Source organism: Pimephales promelas, chromosome 20 (assembly GCF_988280905.1).
Source record: "Pimephales promelas chromosome 20, fPimPro1.hap1.1, whole genome shotgun sequence".
In the NCBI taxonomy this organism is placed as follows: domain Eukaryota; kingdom Metazoa; phylum Chordata; class Actinopteri; order Cypriniformes; family Leuciscidae; genus Pimephales; species Pimephales promelas.
The window spans coordinates 18,026,278-18,047,515 of NC_142788.1; the positions used below are offsets into that span (position 1 = coordinate 18,026,278).

Below are 21,238 nucleotides of genomic sequence, written 5' to 3' on the forward strand. Positions count from 1 at the left end.
ATATAAATTAATCATCACAAAACTGACTAAAATATTCAGGATACAAAATTCGATGAAAAAGATCCTGTGTTTTCTCACCATGTTCACAGAGATGCCCATAGTATCCAGGACGACAGTGACACTCGCCCGTCACTCTGTCACAAGTGCCGTTATTTTGACAGTCACACATTTCCCTGCAGTCGGCACCATATCTCCCTCTGGGACACTCTGATCAACACAACAACACATTTTATTTTATATCAGAATTTAAATGTTCTGATAATCTGTGCTGACCTATATCACAGCTGTCTCCTGTCCAGCCCAGGCCACAGGTGCAGTTTCCTGTAACAGCGTCACACACTCCTCCATTACTGCAGTTACAGCGCTGAGCACAGTCTTCCCCAAACCAGCCCTTAGCACAGCCTGAGACACAATTACATCAGCTTATTTCATACAACAAACTCAATCCCTCCACCCTCAGTTTTAGCAGAAATACTGTCAGACCTTTCCCACAGTCTTCCCCTCGCTGGCCAGCTTTGCACACACATCTGCCTGTGACCGGATCGCTCCGGGCTCCTTCACCACACAAAGCTACTCGTACACAGTCTTTCCCGTAACGGCCTATCGGACAGGCTTTAGAGAGAGAACAGTCTGTTAGTGAAACCTATGGGCCTCTTTCGTCAGAAGTGATCGAAAAAAATTGAATTTTGCTTTAAACGGATTGGGATGACACTTGGTGACTTTACTTGCATTAGCTATGTAAACACCAAAAAAAAAAAAAAAAAAATAATGGAAATGATTTGTATGTCAACACTTGGCTCCTTCACGATTTAAAATGACCGATATATGAAATGAACGGAAAATATGAAATAATACGAATCTTATGGTGGTACAAACTAACAACTACTTTCCATGTGTTCCCTGTTTGATTCTAATCATAACCAAAATCTGATACTTATCTGACAAATTATATCTAAATATATAAAAAGTAGTCTTTTAGAATGTCTAAATATATATGCAAAACCTAATGAAATTTTGTCTAAAAAAGTTTTTATTTTTTTAACGCTTCCACCTCTATTAACATGCCATCTCTATTCTCCCTTTAAAAAAAGATTTTAAAGGCCTTCACTTTATTTTATTGTGAAATCTTTCATTTATTGAAAAATAATACAAATATTATTTATATTTATAATATATATATATATATATATATATATATATATATATATATATATTCTAATGGAAAAAAGCTCATATTTTATTTTATATTTTTTTACAATTATTGCATAGTATTATAAAATCCCCTCAACATTCTAAATAATAATAAAAAAAATATTATTGAACAAAAACATTACATTGATATTCATTTGGGGGGGGGGAGATAATATTCATTTCAAGGCTTTGGTCACTTTTGACCGAGAAGGAGCAGAGTGTAACACCTAAACCAAAAGGTCCAGAGGGTTAAATCTTGAAATAAATGAAAATTGTAAGTGTGACTAACTGATATTGCAGTTTGGTCCAATGTATCCTGCTGGGCAGGTGCAGGTGCCCGTGCTGGTCTTGCACACTCCGTTGTTCTGACACTGGCACTCCTTTTCGCAGTTGGGACCATAACGTCCCGCCTCACACTCTAAAACAACAATGAGGCATCAATGGTACAGAGCTATTTTACACTCTACATGAGGTCATTTTCAACAATCCATAATATCCTTTAATATACTTGATAAAAGTTTATAAAGTGTCAGTTGTAGTGGAAATGCTGCTGCAACGGAAGGACAATTTTAAATTGTGTAAAAATGTATAAATAAATAAATTTCACACAGTACATATTGATGATTGGATGATTACTACAGTCTTTGTTTAGATTTAGATTATTTTATAAATGTAATTAATAGGTTTTTTTATGTTTGATCTTTATATTTCAGGATGAAAGGGACAAATCTATATATTTACAGCATTTGAAAAGTAGCAAAAATAAATGAGTGCATGTAAAAAGATTTTTAAAATATCAAAAATCTATTAGTTTTAATACAAATCAATGTGATATAATAATGCCTGTATAGAATTACATAAAAGCATTTGGCCTATCTGGTGTATTCATAAATTCATTCGTTTTTTCCATACAGCCATATTGTCACGTTTAATCCTTTCTGGTCATCTCAAACCTTTTAAAGGCCAATTCACACCGCACAGACAGACTGCAGCAGACACTTCGACAGGTTTTATCGGATCAGTGCGTTATCCCTGTCGGAATTAGTACAGTATGTCTGTGAAGTGACGTGTTGTAATCTGACTGTCACCGCTGGTCTGTCGGTACAGTGTGAATTGGCCAGAAGATGAAAGAAGGTGTCATCACGAAGGGCGCACCTGTATCACACGTGTTGCCAAGGTATCCTGGAGCACAGTAACACACACCAGTGACGGGGTGACAGAGCTGATTCACCTCAGAGCACTGGCACACCTGGTTACACTTCAGTCCAAACGTGCCTGACTGACACACTGCAGATCAGAGCAACAATCATGTGCTGTCAAAGACATTTTACTGTAAAAGTGATGAGATCTACAGATAATCACTCACTTCGCTCACAACCGTTACCGGTGAAACCAGGTTGGCAGCCACACTCCCCGGTCACATGGTTACAGGAAGTGGCGCGAGGACAGTGGCATCGCTGAGCACATCGCCTCCCATATGAACCGGGTAAACAAACTGAAAGAGCACAAATGAGTTACGGTGGGTCTGTCAGCGGGGGAAAATTGACAGACATTGGGGAAAATTACTTTTCTCGCAGTGTGAGCCTCTCCAGCCTGCCGGACACAAGCAGGAGCCAGTGATGTGATGACATGGGGCGTTATGATCACACCTGCAATGCTCCTTACAACCTAGCCCATATAAACCTTGAGTACATGCTGATCAGAACACACAGAATGGGTTTAATGTACATGTCATCTTCCTCATGGTCATTATTTTCAGCCAACATTATGATAAGATCACCGTATGATGTTTTTTTACCCGTCTCACAGCGTGTGCCCATCCAGCCTGCTGGACAGGAACACTTGCCACTCTGTCGGTCACACACGCCACCATTCTCACACTCGCATTTGTGTTGACACTTCATGCCAAAATGTCCTAGAGCACATTCTGAAAACACAAAACATAAATTGGACATTTGGCGGGAGAAAAAAACATTGTCGCCTTAACATCTGCCAAAATAAAATAAAAAAACAAATAAATCACAACTGATGTAAACGGTTTATGTACACTGTTATTTGAATTACTTTACAGTAAATTATTTGGTCTGTCTTACCCAGTTCACAGGCCACTCCAGTCCATCCACTAAGACATGTGCAGTGCCCACTGATATGGTCACATGACCCTCCATTTTGGCACAGGCAGTGCTGGTGACAGCCCACACCATACCTGCCAGCTGGACACTCTGGGAACACACACACACACCTTACCAACAATACGTATAATAAAGACGGAGATCTCTATCTTATGAACATTCAGATGAGTATGATTCTGGCATGAAAGCCACCAAATGATTACATTTCATTTAATTCTTTTTACATAATGGAATGCTCTCCAAATTAATTGTATGAATATGTTTCAGTATATAAAAATAATATATAAAAATGCAGCTTTTGTTATTTTATTTTATTTTTCTAGGGCTATCAACAATTTAATGTTACTTATAATTAGTACAAATCGGTATGAATTCAAAAATATATTTTTATTTGTATAATAGTCATTTTTATAAACAGCTAGATGGAGTACAATGGAATGAGACAGATTAAAAATTTAATACAGTATCTTAAATGTGTTCATAGGCTAAGATATTGGAAAAAGCGCAACAATTCTTCGTATTATTATAAAAAAATATTATTATATAAAATATTTTCATAAATGAATTGTATATATGAATATATTTGGGTATTTATCAAAATAATATTTTAATAATATACACAGAAACTGTGTGCCTTCAGAAACAACCTTCGGTGGCAATGCATAAAACAAGAGAGAATGAGACCATTGGGTGTTACATTATACAATTTAAAAAAGCTGAAAACACAAACAGCAAGAGTAATTACATCTAGCATTCTTGCACAAAACTGTACTCAAGAACTTCTCAAGCATACGTTTTAATTTTCAAAATTTAAAAAAAGTTTGTTTTCACTAGATGGTAGAAATCTTCTAATAAACTATGGCACATTTTTCATGTTATCATCATATACGAAACTGAAAAAATGTTGATGGTGAATTTTACATAAAATGCTGCTATTTTAAATAAAACACAACTGTACTGTAGAGTGAAAACAATACAAAATGAGATATCATATTTTACTGTCTAGGGTCTCTAGAGAACCCAAATATCCTAAATATACACCTTAAGAGAACAGCACATGAGGTTAAAGGTAAAAATGAATGATGTTAACACAGGGAAGATTGATGCGTTGGACCCATCAATGCCACCCGTTGATGTGTTTGTGAGTGGGGTGACTAAGCAATATAGTTATGTTTTTGTGGGTGTTTGTGAGGACAGGTACATTAAAAAAAAAAATCACCTTGTTCACAGCTGTTCCCTGTCCATCCTGGTCCACATTCACATCGCCCATCAGCAGGGTCACAGGTGGCATTATTGTGGCAGTTACAGGTTTGACTGCAGCCAGGCCCATAGGTGCCAGGTTCGCATGCTACAGCAAGACAAATATAATCAATAAACTATGTGTTGTCTTGTTTTTTTTTTAAATAAAACAAGATACTGCAATGCATCCTGAAACACAATGCCACCAGGATTCCACATTTAAGGCAGAGCTGTAGCCTGCAGTCCATCAGGATGAGGCCATGCCGGCATGCAAAGTGCCTGATACACAAATTGAAAGAATCTGTTTTATTGCTCTACTTGTCTTTCACCTTAAACGAAAGGGAGTAGGAATGCTTTGAACATGCTTCTTGTTACCATTCATTGTCATGGGATGTTGACTGCAGTAAAATGACTCACTGGTGTTGCAGAGGGGCCCGACCCAGCCGGAGGGACACTGGCAGTCTCCAGTCACGGGATGACAACGGCCACCATTCAAGCAATGGCACTTTTGCTGGCACTCGAAACCGTGAAAGCCCTCCGGACATGCTGTTGAAGATACATATATAGATTCAAACAGGTTAAATATACTCGATTTAAAGATATGTAGCACATAACCAGGTTTTTTTCCTACATTTTTCACAGTACGTTCCAGTCCAGCCTGGTAAACAAGTACAGGCACCGCTCACATGCTCGCAAGCTGCTTCATTCTCACACTGGCATCTGTGGCGGCAGCCCTGGCCGAAGAAACCATGGGGACACTCTAGAAAACACAACAAAAACATCAGAGAATGCTCGAATTATGTTCCCTGAAGTACATACCAATGGTTTCTCATACTTTGATCACAGCGTGGTCCCGTGTAGCCTGCATCACAATGGCACTGCCCAGTCGCAGGGTCACAGCTGCCCACGCTGCTCCTGCAGTCACACAGGTTGGCACAGTTCGGCCCCCAGAGTCCCGGCTCACAAGCTGCCAGAGAATATACATGCCCCATTACATCAAATAATTAATTCCCACTCTGTCACTATGAGATGATCACATTACGAGTTTCAGTAAAGTAAAGAGACCAGATTTATTAAAGCAGTCAACTCGTTTACTTCAGGGTTTCCTGCCAGTCGTTTTTGCAACAAACTGCATGGATCCACTGAGGGCACGAATCATTTATGCGAAGAAACCTGATGCATGTATTTGTAATGGATTGGATGGAGTGTATAGTGAGAAAGTAAATCAAAAATAAAAAAAAAAATCAAAAAGCTGGCCTTTCGCAAGTTCTTTACAATGAATATATTATTTTAAAATAAATATCAAATTATTTTTGCAATGTGTATAATTACTGTAGATAAAAATGCTGATAAAATCATTAAATGTCGATTTCCTTTTTTTTTCAACAAAAGGGGGGGGGGGTACATAGATATAGATAGATATACATAATGGATCTATGTTGACCAGTAATGGGTACAAAAGTATCTTCCAAAAACACACTAAATCCTGAACAAGGAGATGAGTTGGGTGTGGTAGCATCTGTGGCAATGCATGAAGGACTGGATTTTGTTATTTTATGGGGCATGAAGAGCCAAGACGGAGCAGCTGCAATAATGTGACCAGCAAAGGTCAGCTGGTCCTGCAGGACAGCTCAGTCTTATGTTGCACTCTGAGGTGATGGCAGAGGAAAGACAAATCTTGTAAAGCTAAGCCTGAAGCGATTTGCAGAAGGGCTAGATGTCAGAAAGGCTGTCTGAGATCCATTTGACATTATTACTGAATCGCGGACTCATATTTAGTATGGTCTAATTCACTGTAATTTCTAGACATGGAACTAAATCTAATCTGTGACTTCAGTGTGAACTTACCTTTCGCGCAGTTGGGCCCTGTCCAGCCATCTTTACAAACACAGAGACCCGTCATGTGTTGGCAATGCCCACTATTTTCACATGAACAGCGCAACTGGCAGCCGAGGCCAAAGTATCCAGCTGGGCAGACTGATAAAAAAAAAAGCAAAAGTTGCCACCATGTGAATTATATCAACAGATAAAATGTTTTTCGATCGTGCATTCGAAAAACAGAAATACAAATGTAATATCAAACTCATGACATATGTCTGGTATTAAACAGAGGTTTGATGATGAATTAAAATGTTACCATTCTGACAGAAATTTCCTGTGTATCCTGGCACACAAATGCAGGTACCGTTTTGCCGATCACACACTCCACCATTATCACAGGAAGGACACAACTCTGCACATCCCAGTCCCCAACGGCCCTCTTCACACTCTTAACATAAAGTTATAGAATAAAGTTAATAATTTACCGCATGTTGTTCCAAATCTGACTGTAAGCATTTCTTTCTAGTGCAGAACAGGTCTCATTGTAAAAATATACATTCATCCAAATATCGTCTGTTAAGTTCCACAGAAGAAAGTAAGCTGAGGAAATTACACGAGGGATGAATAAATGATAGCAGAATTAAAAATTTATTTCTATTTCTACCACATAAGAAAAATCATGCTTTGGTAAATCACAATTATGAGATAGAACAGTGTAAATTCTGACACATATTAGTCAAAATTGATATAAAAAGTCATTATGACACGAAAAGCCGCATTTGTGGCACAATTAACTTTTAGGTTATAATGTCCTGTTTATCTCATAATTTCAACTTTTTGTCAATTTCAAACTTACCTCAAAACTATGACTAAGTATGTCATAATTTCAACTTTTTATCTCATAATTAAGGTTTATCTCATAAATTAGATTTACCAAACCATAATTTCTTTTTTCTTATGTGGCTAAAATGGGCTTCCATACTACCAATTATTCAAAATGTAAAAGAACATATTATGATGTCAATACATGAACTGATATAACCATATAATCAAAATGGGGGTAAAAACTGTTCATCTTATTCATACTTACAGGCATGTCACAATAGACAGGAGTCCTGTCAGCATCACAGCACACCTCAAATTTACCCTCGCACACATTTACATTTATTCATTTAGCTGACGTTTTTATCCAAAGCGACTTACAATTGCTATATATGTCAGAGGTTGCACGCCTCTGGAGCAACTAGGGGATAAGTGTCTTGCTCAGGAACACATTGGTGTCTCACAGTGGATTCAAACCCGGGCCTCTCACACCAAAGGCATGTGTCTTATCCACTGCGCCATCACCACCCCCCCACACACACACACTCAGCTGGAAGCCACTGACTGTTAACAGCTAATAGTTGTCTCTGGGTTGTTAACTAGCTCCGTGGCATGGCTTCACTCCTCTCTTTCTGCAATGCGTCTCATGATGTCCTTGTATACTTTAGAGAGAACTGCTCTAATGGATAGGCCCGTGAGGAGAGATATATTACCCGAGTTATGTCTGTGATCTTTGGCTCAGCAAAATGTGGCTAATAATAGACCACCAAAAACACAGCAATTTCTCCCCTCTAAACTACCTCATCCACTCCAAAACAGATTGGAAAGTCATTAACGGCAAAACAATTTTCACCTCTCTTAGAGGAGGAGAGAAGCTGAGGTCAGCTTGTTTAATACGGTTCAGATGAAGCACCATGTAAAATGATGATTCCAGAAAAATGTGGGATAAGTGAATATGATGGTTCACTTGCAAACTCACTCTAAACTATTTGATAGTATTAAATGACTCTCTGTCTTTGGTTTCTTTTCTTTCTTTTTTACTTTGCAACACTTCTTGATCTCCAGTGCTGTTTTTCTTACCTTCCTCGCAGTGTTCCCCTGTCTGCCCAGCGGGACAGTGACATTGCCCGGTCATGGAATCACATGGAGCTCCATTACAGGCACAAAACTGTGAGCATCCAACTCCAAACTGTCCCACAGGGCACTCTGTAAAAGATAGTCCATACAGTTTTCACAGATTAACACAGTGTAAATTACTCTTAATAAAGCTTGTTTGTCGAATCTTCTTTTTTAGAGGGCCATTTGGGCATTCTGTGGAAAATATGATAGGATTTTAGGGTTAAAATGAACATAAAAATGATGTTTAATGCAATATTTTTTAACATGTTGCTTTGTAATGATAGTTACTGTGAACAAATAAATCAAAATCTTATTATTAATCATATTGTTCATGGACCCAGATTTTACATGGTCAAGCAGCCACAGAGGCTACAAGTGAAATCCAGAGACAAGCCAAAGCGACTCTCTTCACAGCCTGTTGTTCCTAATTGATGGCAGACGAAGCACTCTGATCATTTAATGACTTCCAGGCTGTGAGGTTTGACTGCCAGCTCAGTGTTTCTGTTGAAATATTCGGAATATTTCCGTACCCCCTGCCAAGTGGAGTGGACTGAGGCATGAAGGTGCTCTTAAACATTGTGCTAGGAGGACAGTCTTGTTTTATACTCATAAAAAAGGCATATATACATATCAACTCAAGCAACTGAACGTCATCTGGCCTGGATATCATTAAGTGTGCAAGTTCAGAGCAGGGCCAACTTCAGTTTTGAACGTTCTTATCTTGAAAAGTGCCTTATTCAACACTTTCACCCCAAAAAATTGTGTTAATTTAGTATTACATGGCCATTTTTAAACATAATTTGTATTAAACAAGCTGGTTTTGCCAACGTGTTGATGTAAACTGACGATTTTTTGCAACTTTTGAAAGTTTTACAATATGGTTACCAATTTGTTCATGTTCATAGTTTGAGAACGAGGGTGTGTATGCAACCTCTCTACATTGGCATCTGCCTAATTTGGAAAACTACTACCAAGTGACAGATGATTTTGTAGTAATATATTAATAATAATATTAACTCCATGCACATCCTTATTTTGGAAACATTCTCGTTCCTTTTAAACGTGTATTTTGCTATTGAGTGCTGCCAAAATCCAGAAACGAGTTATATTAGCACTTTTGGTTACATCGTCCAGAAGGTTTTTTGAATGGGTTTTTGGTAAAATCCCTTAAAAAAATGTTGGTGGTTAACAAAACTCAAGATTTGTCACGTTTCATTCTACAACATAAAATACTTTATACTTCTGCCAATTGTATTTAGGATACATACATTATTTTTTTGCAATATTCCAAAAGCCAAATGGAAAAAAACCTACTGGGATTTTGTCGAGGGAATAGGGGTGATGCTAACTTCCAGGTTGGCCTACAAAAATATGTCTTCACTGCGTCACTTTATTCTAACAACGCATGATTAAACGGTTAGTTTTAGCATTAGTTATGTGCATTGAGCATTGCTTTCCCCTGCTGACCATATCAGAACTGACCTGCAACCTCCGCATAGGTCATCAATCTTTCAAAAGGCCAAGAAAATTTCTGTTATCCATGATATTTTAAAATCTGTTTTTTAACATGCTGGGCTTGAATATTCTAGATCTTTCACTTGAGTGAAATACATGATCATAGCCACACATCCAGCAGGCCAGGAGATAAAGGTATTTCCATCAGTGTTTGGCAGCTGTGTTTGACCTGGCCCTCTCATGTCATTCATACTGTCAAACACTAGGCAGCGTTACTTACACAATAACTCTCAGAGATGGCCATAAATCCACTTTTGTGAAAGCTCGTCTAACACTGGTCCAGCTAATACATGACTTAAACTCACCTTGTTCGCAGTGCTCCCCGTGAAGACCGGCTGGGCACTGGTGCTGACATTGTCCGGTCATGTGATGGCAAGACACTCCCAAAGGACACTGGCATTTTGATTTACATCCTGGACCATAGTATCCACTATCACACTCTAAAAAGTAAAGAGCAGATTAAATATATTTCTCACACACAAGCTGCCAATCCAGTGAATTGCACTTCCCTGAACTGACCTAGGTCGCAGGTCTTGCCTTGATAGCCAGGCTTGCACACACATGTTCCATGACGTCGATGGCACTCAAGCGTGTTCTGCTGCACGCATTGACACTCCGACGAGCAGCCAGATCCATACGACCACTTGGGGCAAGCTGGAAAAGACATTGTGTAGGACATTCTGTTATAACCAGGAGAACCATCAGATGTTAAAATGAAAACATGACTAACACAAATAGGACATGTTCCTGGATCATCATCTTTGTAGGTTCTGGAACTACAATCAACTGAATCAATGTCTCAATGAACCAGGTATTACGTTTAGGTTTAAACCACACTGAAAATCAGAAATCTGGGAATCTAAATTAAACCTGGTTTGAATTCTCTGTTTTTGGGATTTATCGATTTTAAATGAAGAAACATTTATGACAGACACTCTTAAACCCCTTATTTTGTATTTAGTGCAACGACAATCACAAGTGACTTTCACTGAAGTGGTCTTTCACTGAAACTTAATATGCTCTTTGGATCATCTCAAATCATGCTGGAGAACATGAATATCAGGTTTAACAAAAACTTGAGCTACATTTTATTTTTCAATAGTCCACTTTAGACATTCTACTAACTATAAGTCAACTAACTCTACAACTACATGTCAACTAACTCCCATTAGAGAAACCGTTTACCTCATTGAATCATTTCCCTGTTTGCACTGTACAGCTGCTTTGAAAAAATCTGTATTGTATAAAACACTATATAAATAAAGTACAAAAAATATATATATAAAAGTGACTTGACTTGAGTACAAGTAACTGTTAGGTTAGGGTTAGTTAGGGTATAGAAGTATAAGTTGATTTGTAGCAAATTATATTTAGTAGAATGTGACTATCAAAATAGATCATTCATAAGATTCTAATGAATGTTAGCTGACATGTAGTTGCAAAGTTACTTATAGTTCATAAAATGTCTAAAGTGGACTATGTAAACCTAAACTTGTATTATATATTTCTATTCATGGTCTCAGACTTTTGGACCCCACTGTATCATTCCCTTTGATTTTATGGTTATGGTTTGGAATAGGATTAGGGCTTTGATTGCTTCACAGGAATGTTGTGTCCAGAAAAGGATGTTGATCCAGGCACATGTCCTACTTGGGTATCAGTATCTCCTGGAGTTTATGTCACTGTCGGTGTAATTTACTGCTGGACTTACGTAGGTGACAGAACCTGCCGTAGAGCCCTGGATCACACAGGCAGGCTCCATATGTGCGGTGACAGCGGCCGTTATTGGCACAGTTACATTTCTTGTTGCAATGCTTTCCATATAGTCCCTTTGGACAACCTAAGTTAACATACAGATTAACATCAACTAAAATCATCAGCTGTAATTTGACATATAAAACACAGGCCATATTTCATAAACAAACCAACAGTAATTGGAACATTAGATTTGGCACAGATACAGTTTCATTTTATGCTCTAATCTGGCAGTCACTCACCGTCCTGGCACAGGTCTCCACTGACTCCAGGTGGGCAGCGGCACTTCCCGTTAATCGGGTCACAGGTGCCACCGTTTTTGCACTTACAAGAGAAAGAACAGTTTCTACCAAATGTTCCCTCTGGACAGGCTAAAATGGACAAAAGAAAGTGTTATTTTGTACAAAGTAAATATGACAACTATAGGCTTACACTACTGTTCAAAAGTTTGGGTTTAGGGTACAGCAAGGGCACATTAAATTGCTCAAATTGGGCAGTAAAACATTTATAAAGTTACAAAAGATTTATATTTTAAATGTTGTTCTTTTGAACTTTTTATTCATAAAAAAAAATCCTGAAAAAAATGTATCAAGGTTTCCACAGAAATACTAAGCAGCTCAACTTTTTCAACATTGACAAATGATAATAATAAGAAATGTTTCTTGAGCACCAAATCAGTATTAGAATGATTTCCGAAAGATCACGTGACTGGAGTAATGATGCTGAAAATTCTTTACCATCACAGAAATGAATGACATTTTAATATACAGTACATTAACAGTTAGTTTAAAAAGTAATTCTAAGTATATGTATTTTTGATCAAATAAATGCAGCCTTGGTGAGTTTTCTTTTTAAAAACATTGTAAAAAATCTTACCGACCCTAAACTTTTGAATAGTAATGTATGTTTCACACTACACAATGGACACACTTTGGTTACAGATGATCGCTGTCCAACCATCTGGGCAGTCACAACCATCTGTGTCACTGTTACACAGTCCTCCGTTAGAGCAGTCATCACACGTCAGGCTGCAGTCATGGCCAAATGTCCCGTTCAAACACACTGCGATGGACAAGACAAACGTAAGATTAATAAGAAGCAAGCCCCAATAACAATAAACCAAGACACTTGACAAAACACACCAAATTTCTCAGAGAGGGTGCTCTCCGCCCGCAGCTCTCCGAAGCTGTCTTCCTCATAGTCGTGATAGCGCTCCAGGGGTTGTGGGTCGTCCTGGAAGAGAGTGAGATGAAGGAGAGGTCTCTCAACCACCACTGGACTGGACAATTCCTCAACTGCTCTCTCCAGGGCTACACAGAGGAACAGATATATTGCTATGATCGATGTGGTCTAGCTGTTACAAAAACTATGTATCATATCATACTGAATAGGTTTATCAGACATTGTGCTGCTTATTAGACAGATATATTTGCCAAATAAATGGACATTCTTTATTAGGATCCCCATTAGCTTCCCCAAAAGCTTAAAATTAGCTTTTTTTGAACAAATATGTACATAGGATATAGATTTTTTTTCATTGCTGATTACTTCATTATATGATAAAAAAAAAAGTTTATGGACTGAAGGAAATCATACCAGAACTATAAAGTAAATTAAGTAAACATGTTAGCTTTAATTTTACAAAATTAGCACAAAATTATTCCAACTCTCTGGAATACTCGACTCGGCTTGGTCAGTTGATTCTGAAGTCAAATATTTTTGCATGATGACATTTCCCTTGCAACCAATCACCTACACTGTATTGGTTTGAAAGCTTTTACAGTCTCTTTCCCATAAAATAAAAAGAAAAGAAGAAAAGAAAAGAATAGAAAAGAAAACTGTACTGTAGAAACTTGTACTGTATGTATTCATTTTTTTAATAAATTCTTGTCCAGTACGCATGAAATAACGGATAATGAACCCCTTCTTAATCTAAGTGATGCAGCACCTGATCATTTAGGGTTTATTTTGCAATGATGACCATAAATAATCTCAATATACAATATCTCTTACCGATCTGACCACAGATTGTTGTGACTGACCAATCAGAATCAAGTAATCTATAGCTGTATAAAGCAAACGTAATGCATATAGCACATAACTAATATCCACTGTGACCCCCACGGTGTACTTACAGATGCAGGAATGTCTATCGTTAGCGAGCCGGTTTCCAAACCGACAGAAGCAGTTATAGGAGCCAGCGGTGTTCTGACAAATGTGCTCACAGCCCCCTTCATCAGACAGACACTCATCCACATCTACACACCAGCAGAAAACACAACACTCTTAGACAATGTGACTGCACTGTGATGTAAGGACTGATTTCATTCTAGCATTGCCAGTCACTGATATGTCTCCTCGCTCTTATAGTGGATCTGTAATAAACAGGTTGTGATGTACCGTCACATCCACATCCATCTGCATTGAGTCTGTATCCTGCCCTGCAGTTGCACTCATAACCTCCAGGGTAGTTTGTGCAGTCCTGCTCACAGCATGAAGTTCCCTCCTCACATTCTTCTAGATCTACAAGACAAAAAGAAGCAGCACAGGAAGTGAGGCCATCAGCCACTGGACTCTGTAGACCGGATATTTACATAAGCACAATTCCAGTTATGAAGAGAGAACCTTCAGGGCACAGCCAGAAAAACACGAGACCTAAAACTGCTGAGATCCAGCTGGCAGACATTCGCTTTTGCAGGAAATAGTCGTTCATTTTATTTGAGGAATGATTATTTCAAAGGTTTATCAGTGCAGCTGGATGCACGCTGAGGCCAAGAGATAGATTTCATTTGAGTTATTCTGTAAAACTGATTTATGTATCTGTCTGTACACCTGCACACTCACCCAAACAGGTTTTGAGGTCCTCTGCGAGCTGATAGCCCTGGTTACAGCTGCAGACGGGTCCGAGTGTGCCGTGCCGACAGTGGTGCGAACAGCCACCGTTATCAGAGTCACAACTGTTAACAATTTCTATTTCAAAACCTACAGGAAAGTGAAAGATTAATTGGAACAATTGTTTAAAAAAAGGATTATGAACACTTTAAAAAAGCATGAATCTTAGATAACAAATATCAAACTTTGTGTCATTAATTTCAAAGTTGTCATTTTCTGGTTTTCAAATGTTAGTGGAACATGTTCATATTTAGTGTAGTTAGTCCCATATCAAGTGCTAGGCTAATCTTGCTGATATCAATACCAATAACATACCATAATAAATAACCAAAATAAATACCAATTTAATTCAACTTCAAGTATCTCCTATACTGTGCTAGTTTCATAATAAAATGTCATAAGAAGAGAAAAGAAAAGAAATCCGATAGCAAGTGCTTGGCCAATATCACTGATATTGATTAAAAATGTAATACGCCTAAATTGCAAATGTTCAATTATGTTCTAACAACAATTACAGAACATGAGGATTTTTAACTAAGTTTTTTTATGGTTTTTGCATGTACAGATGAGAAAAAGTTCCTATTCTATTTACTAATACAGTTCATTTTTATCACTTTGAAGCTATTTTCCTTTCTTTCTTTTTTTTTGCTAAATTAAAAGTGAAAGATTAATTGGAACAATTGTTTAAAAAAAAGGGATTATGAACACTTTAAAAAAGCATTAATCATTGCATGAAGCATTCATTTCAAAGCTGGTTTTCAAATGTTAGTGTAGTTAATCCCATATCAAGTGCTCCACTGCCAGTACATTTATTTAATTTCACTTCAAGTATCTCCTTTACTGTGCTAGTTTCATAATAAAATTTCATAAGAAGAGAAAAGAAATCAGATAGCAAGTGCTTGGCCAATATCACTGATATTGATTAAAATTTAATAGGCCTAAACTGCAAATGTTCAACAAACAATCTTTGTGTATTGTGTCCTAACAACCAAAAGTTTTTTGTTTTTTTTTGCATGTACAGATGAGAAATAGTTCCTATTATATTCTCTTATACAGTAAATTTAGGTCAGTTAGATTCTTCTTAGAAAGAACGTTTTATTTAGGAAGTAAGCATTAAATTGATCAATGTGTTATCAACTACATTTATAATGTTACAAAAGGTTTCTATTTCAAATAAATGCTGTTTTTCTGAACTTTCTATTAAAAACATTCAGGATTTCCACCAGCACCACAGTTTTCAACATTGATAATAATAAGAAATGCTCTTGAGCACCAAATCAGTATATTACAATGCTTTCTGAAGGATCATGTGACTCTGAAGAGAATAATGATGCTGAAAATACAGCTTTCCCAACATACTGACATTTTAAAATACATTCAAACAGAAACCAGTTATATTAAACTGATAATATTTCACAATATTACTGATTTTACAGTGTTTATCAAATAGATGCAGCCTTGGTGAGTAAAGACTTCTTTCATTAAAATTCCTACCAACCTCAAACTTTCAAATATTAAGTCAAAAAGCAGGATCGATACCACATTATTAAAAGTATCAATAATTCGGATTTGTCTCACCCATCCCTACTTTTTGGGACCACTGGGGTTCAGTGAACCGTGCTCAGAAGTGAATAAAGAAAAAGGTCGCTCACGGTAGCATTTCCTGCTATCAGAACCCAGCTCATATCCTGGTTTGCAGACGCAGGAGAAAGAGCCCGGTGTGTTCTGGCAACTGTGAGCGCATGCCGCCAGTCCAGTTTCACACTCATCAACATCTGAAACACACCAATTACAAGTTTCAGATGACATGTGCCCTTTTTAGATCTACTTAGACAAGAATTCACTTTAGATTGGTTGAGTCAGAAAACAGACATTTCTTCAATGAATAGAGCGCAGCCTCTCAAGCTCTAACTGGTTCCATCATGGCCTCGAGAGTGGAAAGCTCTGCTCACGCTCTCCCTCACCAGTCCTGGCCAGCGTTGGGAAGATGAGCCATGTTCTACAGTTTTCAGCTATCTAATTAAACACAGTGCTTCCACTGTTCTCACACCATGGGAAAGAAACTTCTTTAAAAACTTTGGAAAAAGAGGATCCAGCAGATGAGAAACCCTTTAATACTTTCCATGACCGCGTAACTGAACCCTAGCAAGGTGGGAAGGCTCTTCACCGCTGCTGTCAGAAGCTTTTACCTTCACAGTTCTTCTGGTCCGGGGCCAGCGTGAAGCCTTGGTGACAGCTGCACACAGCATGACCGCCATCACTGCGACAGGAGTGCACACAGCCGCCGTTCCTCTCCGCACATGGGTTCCTCACTGAAACACATGCCATTTGAGTCAGATCGTATAAGTCATTTTACTGGCAGTCTCCCTCACGCACACAAACTCCCATTATCTTGTCAACACAGTCCATGTAATACACATACATAATTGCTGCTTTCTGTATTCCCATACTTGCCTTAGTCACGTTATGACATAAAACATATCTTACAATCCAATTTTGAGACCCTTTGGAGGACAGTTTCAATCCAAAAAAAACTGTTTAACTTATAGCGTGATATACCACATCAGGGAGCAACAAATATTAGTTTATGACAGCTATAAACTTACTTTAACACATTTTTATAGGTTTGGGTGAGCAAATCGTTGATGATTCGAGGCCTTGGCCTACCATTTAAATCATGAATGTGATATTTATTGCTGATGTGTAGTATTATTGGATCTGTTTCACTAAGTTTGTGTGTGTTTGTGCATTCCAGATGTTAAGGTGACTCTTTCTACACATCACATAACTACGCCAATAGTTTGTATTAATGAGTGAATCATTTATTCGTTGGCTCAACTGATTCATTCAGAAACACTGATACATTACAAGACTCGAACAAATGACTCCCTGCATGCGTCCAAATATGCCTACTTTCTGTTAAAAAAAAACAGTATGTGAAGTCTGTTTGACTTCATAGTATTAATAAAACAGCAGTTGAAAATGACGACTTTATGAACGATTTTGAGCAAGTCATTGAATCATTCACAAAGCGATTTTTCAAAAAGAGATTCACTTCTGTGTTCTACTCATAGACACGCAACCATTAATTCTGCTTTGGCCTTTGTGTTGAACCATTTTCAAAAAAGAAAAATGAGCTGACAATATGTCAATATGAATATCAGTAATTAAATTCACCATATTTTTCAATGCAGGCGTAAGCCATTTTCTGTGAATGAGCAAGACTTTCCTAAAGACAATATAAAACTATATTTTATAATGAACATAAGGTGGATAGTGGTTTTGTGCTGACTGATTCAAAACAACAGTGTGTGAAATTGCTTGAATATGTAATGCAGCATATGATGCGCATGACATATACATATGAAATAGTATATCATATGTTTAATTGATATAAACATATATATCATTGTCTTTAAGTAAACTAACAAGTACAAGGACTCATCTGTACTTAGATCACAACAGTTTGAAAACAATAAAATCATAATGTTTTCCATCTGCCGAATTGAACTCTTCACACTCGCTCATGACCACTGATGCATGCATGCCTGTTTTTTTTTTTGTTTGTTTGTTTTTTGCCAATGTCTTACACAATGAGATACACATTTTCTTTCTCCCTCTTTCTTTCTCCTTGTCTTCACCTAACTCTGTGGTAAGACTTCATAGGGGAACAATTGTCACTGATGAGTGTCAGGACACTGGATATGTAGTGTAGATTGAATATGAATTTTGGCAGACACACTGAAATTGACACAGTGTCCGCCAAGATGAGGATGCTAGCCTGAATAATATAAGTTTCTCTCAGTGAAAACTGCTGTTTAAAGCAGGCCAAAAAATGCACAGAGGTTTAAGAAATTGCTGTTCAAGTGACTGAAATTTTGGTTATGACACACTAGTCTAAACTTATTTGAATTCAGTCAGGACTGTCTGAGACAGATGCCCTCTTCTGCAAACTTCATGTCTTCAAATCAGTGGCCAATATCTCAGAGAAAACTGCACATCTGGGTTTAACTTCTACCTTTCTGCCAAAAACCCTTTCATCCACACGTCCAAAAGCTACATACTGACTTTATGACACAGTTTTAGACCAAAGCGTTTCCTACCTTAATCCTCTTGTCAGCATGCTCTTTGACTAACAGCATGTGTGTGATATGCACTCCCGGGACATTTTATGGACAACGTCATGAACATAACACTTTCAAAAGGTAAAGAGTTTAAATAAGCAAAAAAACTACACCCTGCTATAAGACAAATATGAATTTCAAGACTGGTCTATAGATGGGGGCACTAGTATCCAAAACATGACAATTGACTTCTGACTACTGTACTAAAGGCTTTTATTACTGGACAAATCATGAAGTTTTTGTTAACAACATTATATCAACTAAATAGTAAGATAAGCATGAATTGAAACAGAGAAAACAAGCAACAATAAACTAAACATTGAGCACCACCAAGTCCAGCTACGGTTAGATATGAAATTGAGATACATGAGTAGAAGAGCAAGACTCACGTCTGCAGCGCTTGCCATCAGCTGTGAGCTGGTATCCACGTCTGCAGCGGCACTGGAAGTGAACAGGAGAAAGCTGGACACATTCATGCTCACAGCCTCCATTATTCACTGCACAGGATAGGACAGCTGAGGGGAGGGAACAGGGAAATGACAGTTAACAGACAAACAATTCCAAAAAAGTATTTATAATCAAAATAATCATAAACGTACTTATTTGTGAATGAATTTCTATGCATTCAAATTCTAACAATTCCTGTAAAGCTTTTTTTTTTTTTACGCTTTAATAAGATCTTGCAGCATAACACATTAAACTGAAAAACAAATGTATTATTCTTGGGAGAAAATAATACAAAACTGTCAGTGCTTTGTTTGCATTAGAGTGCACTCACTTTATATAACAGTTTGTGGTAGCACCTTTGGCTTTAATTACATCAGTAATTCTGTTTGGATTGGACTCCCTTAATACAGGACATCTGGATTTTCCCATTTTTAACCCTCCTTTTCGTGCAGAAAAGTTCAAATCGGGAGAAGATTTCCAGTTCACAGCCCGGTGTGGGTCAGTTCACAGATTTGTTACAGGCCTGACCACTGACACCGTCCCCATTTCCAGAACATTGATCTTACTGTTTTTTAAAATAGTTTCCTGATTCAGCTGGATGTGTGATTTGAATGCTTACTATATTGTCATATTTCAGCTTTCTGGCAGAAGGCAACACGTTTTGTACCAAAATATCTTAAAGGGATAGTTCACTTTGAAATTAATTTTCGATATGTTTTAGCTTACCATATCAATTTTGATATTTTTAGGTCGACCCGTTCTTGTCTGTCAGTCATATAATGGAGGTCTATGGGGTTTTTCTCAAAGAGCATGCACAGAGAAGTCCAAATTAAACATGATTTAATGACTCATAAATGTAAGTACACATTGATGTCCTAAGACAAAACGAGCGGTTTGTGTGAGAGCCACGTCCAACTGATCTGAAGGCAAGGGTGCTTCTCTCTGCGCATGTGCCAGAAAGCGCCGGAAGGAAGTGATCTCTCGCGCATTTTGGATTTTATAAACATATTTAGATATACAGGAAATTGCAATGGAAGACGATTTCGATATTTAGATCTTCACAGTGAAAGGTAAAACTTCCGAAATCTCTGTGTAAACACAATGAGTGACGTACATGTGCAGAGAGAAGCGCTCGTGCCTTCAGATCGCTTGGACGTGGCTGTGTTTACAAGAGTCAAAAACGATATAAATACTTTCGTTTTTTCACACAAACCGCTCGTTTTGTGTCTTAGTAGGCCATCGATGTGTACTTACATTTACGAGTCATTAAATCATGTTTAATTTGGACTTCTCTGTGCATGCTTTTTCAGGTGGACCCCATAAAACTCCATTATATGACTGAAAAAAAAATACATCAAAATTGAAAATACTGTGGAAACAAAGACACCTGCATATTGGATTCTCTTGAGGTAAGCTAAAACATAACAAAAATTAATTTCAAAGTGAACTATCCCTTTAATTTCATGTCAGATGAGCATTGCTTGCATTTATGTAATGGTATAACTATTGGATATTACTTAACGTGAAAATATTCTGATATGTTTAAATTTTATTTCAAAGAAAGTGTGTAGATTTTAACATTTACTTTTATTAAAATTACCAGTGTATTGTCACATTCTGTGATTGTTTCTGTTTCATTTTCATGGACTTCTAGTTTGATTCTCATTGTTTCATGTTCCTACTTGTCTTTGGATTATTCATCGTTTGATTGATTTCTCACAACTGTTCCATAGTTAGATCATTAGCTCACTCTGTATACATTTCCCTCAGTTTAGTTTACTCATTGTCTGGTTTTGTTTGTGTATTGTGCACACTGTTTATTCTCTTGTTTTTGGACTACTCTCATGTGAATTAAAGTCTTTTGTTTTGTTTATTAAACTTTTTTGTTTACCTTATCTTCTTCGTGAACTAAAATGTTACATGTAGATTCAAATATTGTATTAATGTAAGATTTTAATATTCACTCTTTGAAGAAATGATTTCTCTGGTAATAGAAGAGAATTTGGAACAATCATTGAACGGCCTTGTCAAAAGCATTATACACAGTAATTATCCAAAATAGTACCAAGCAATTATTTTCAAAACCAGAATCATTTAGTGAAAATAGTTCACATTAAAAAGTTTTTTTTTTCTTCGATGACCGATATGAAGTTCGGATGGAAAAAATATCATACTCAAGTG

General features: G+C 37.4%; 1 protein-coding gene across 1 annotated transcript in view; it reads right to left on the reverse strand.

Moving 5' to 3' along the window:
• megf6a (multiple EGF-like-domains 6a) overlaps positions 1–21,238 on the reverse strand; it is a 32,036-nt gene that overhangs the window by 2,209 nt on the left and 8,589 nt on the right. Inside the window, exons 3-30 of the mRNA XM_039651899.2 lie at positions 19,000–19,125; positions 16,676–16,798; positions 16,139–16,261; positions 14,439–14,576; positions 13,995–14,117; positions 13,730–13,852; positions 12,737–12,904; positions 12,525–12,656; positions 11,837–11,965; positions 11,551–11,679; positions 10,359–10,493; positions 10,145–10,279; positions 8,286–8,411; positions 6,700–6,831; positions 6,411–6,539; positions 5,398–5,529; positions 5,194–5,322; positions 4,980–5,108; positions 4,543–4,671; positions 3,285–3,413; positions 2,990–3,118; positions 2,758–2,886; positions 2,558–2,686; positions 2,347–2,478; positions 1,481–1,609; positions 484–612; positions 274–402; positions 79–207 (exon numbers count right to left, since the gene is read on the reverse strand). Of these exons, the coding sequence (XP_039507833.2) occupies positions 79–207; positions 274–402; positions 484–612; positions 1,481–1,609; positions 2,347–2,478; positions 2,558–2,686; positions 2,758–2,886; positions 2,990–3,118; positions 3,285–3,413; positions 4,543–4,671; positions 4,980–5,108; positions 5,194–5,322; positions 5,398–5,529; positions 6,411–6,539; positions 6,700–6,831; positions 8,286–8,411; positions 10,145–10,279; positions 10,359–10,493; positions 11,551–11,679; positions 11,837–11,965; positions 12,525–12,656; positions 12,737–12,904; positions 13,730–13,852; positions 13,995–14,117; positions 14,439–14,576; positions 16,139–16,261; positions 16,676–16,798; positions 19,000–19,125 (3,654 nt within the window). The remainder of the gene's footprint in view (positions 1–78; positions 208–273; positions 403–483; positions 613–1,480; positions 1,610–2,346; positions 2,479–2,557; positions 2,687–2,757; positions 2,887–2,989; positions 3,119–3,284; positions 3,414–4,542; positions 4,672–4,979; positions 5,109–5,193; positions 5,323–5,397; positions 5,530–6,410; positions 6,540–6,699; positions 6,832–8,285; positions 8,412–10,144; positions 10,280–10,358; positions 10,494–11,550; positions 11,680–11,836; positions 11,966–12,524; positions 12,657–12,736; positions 12,905–13,729; positions 13,853–13,994; positions 14,118–14,438; positions 14,577–16,138; positions 16,262–16,675; positions 16,799–18,999; positions 19,126–21,238) is intronic.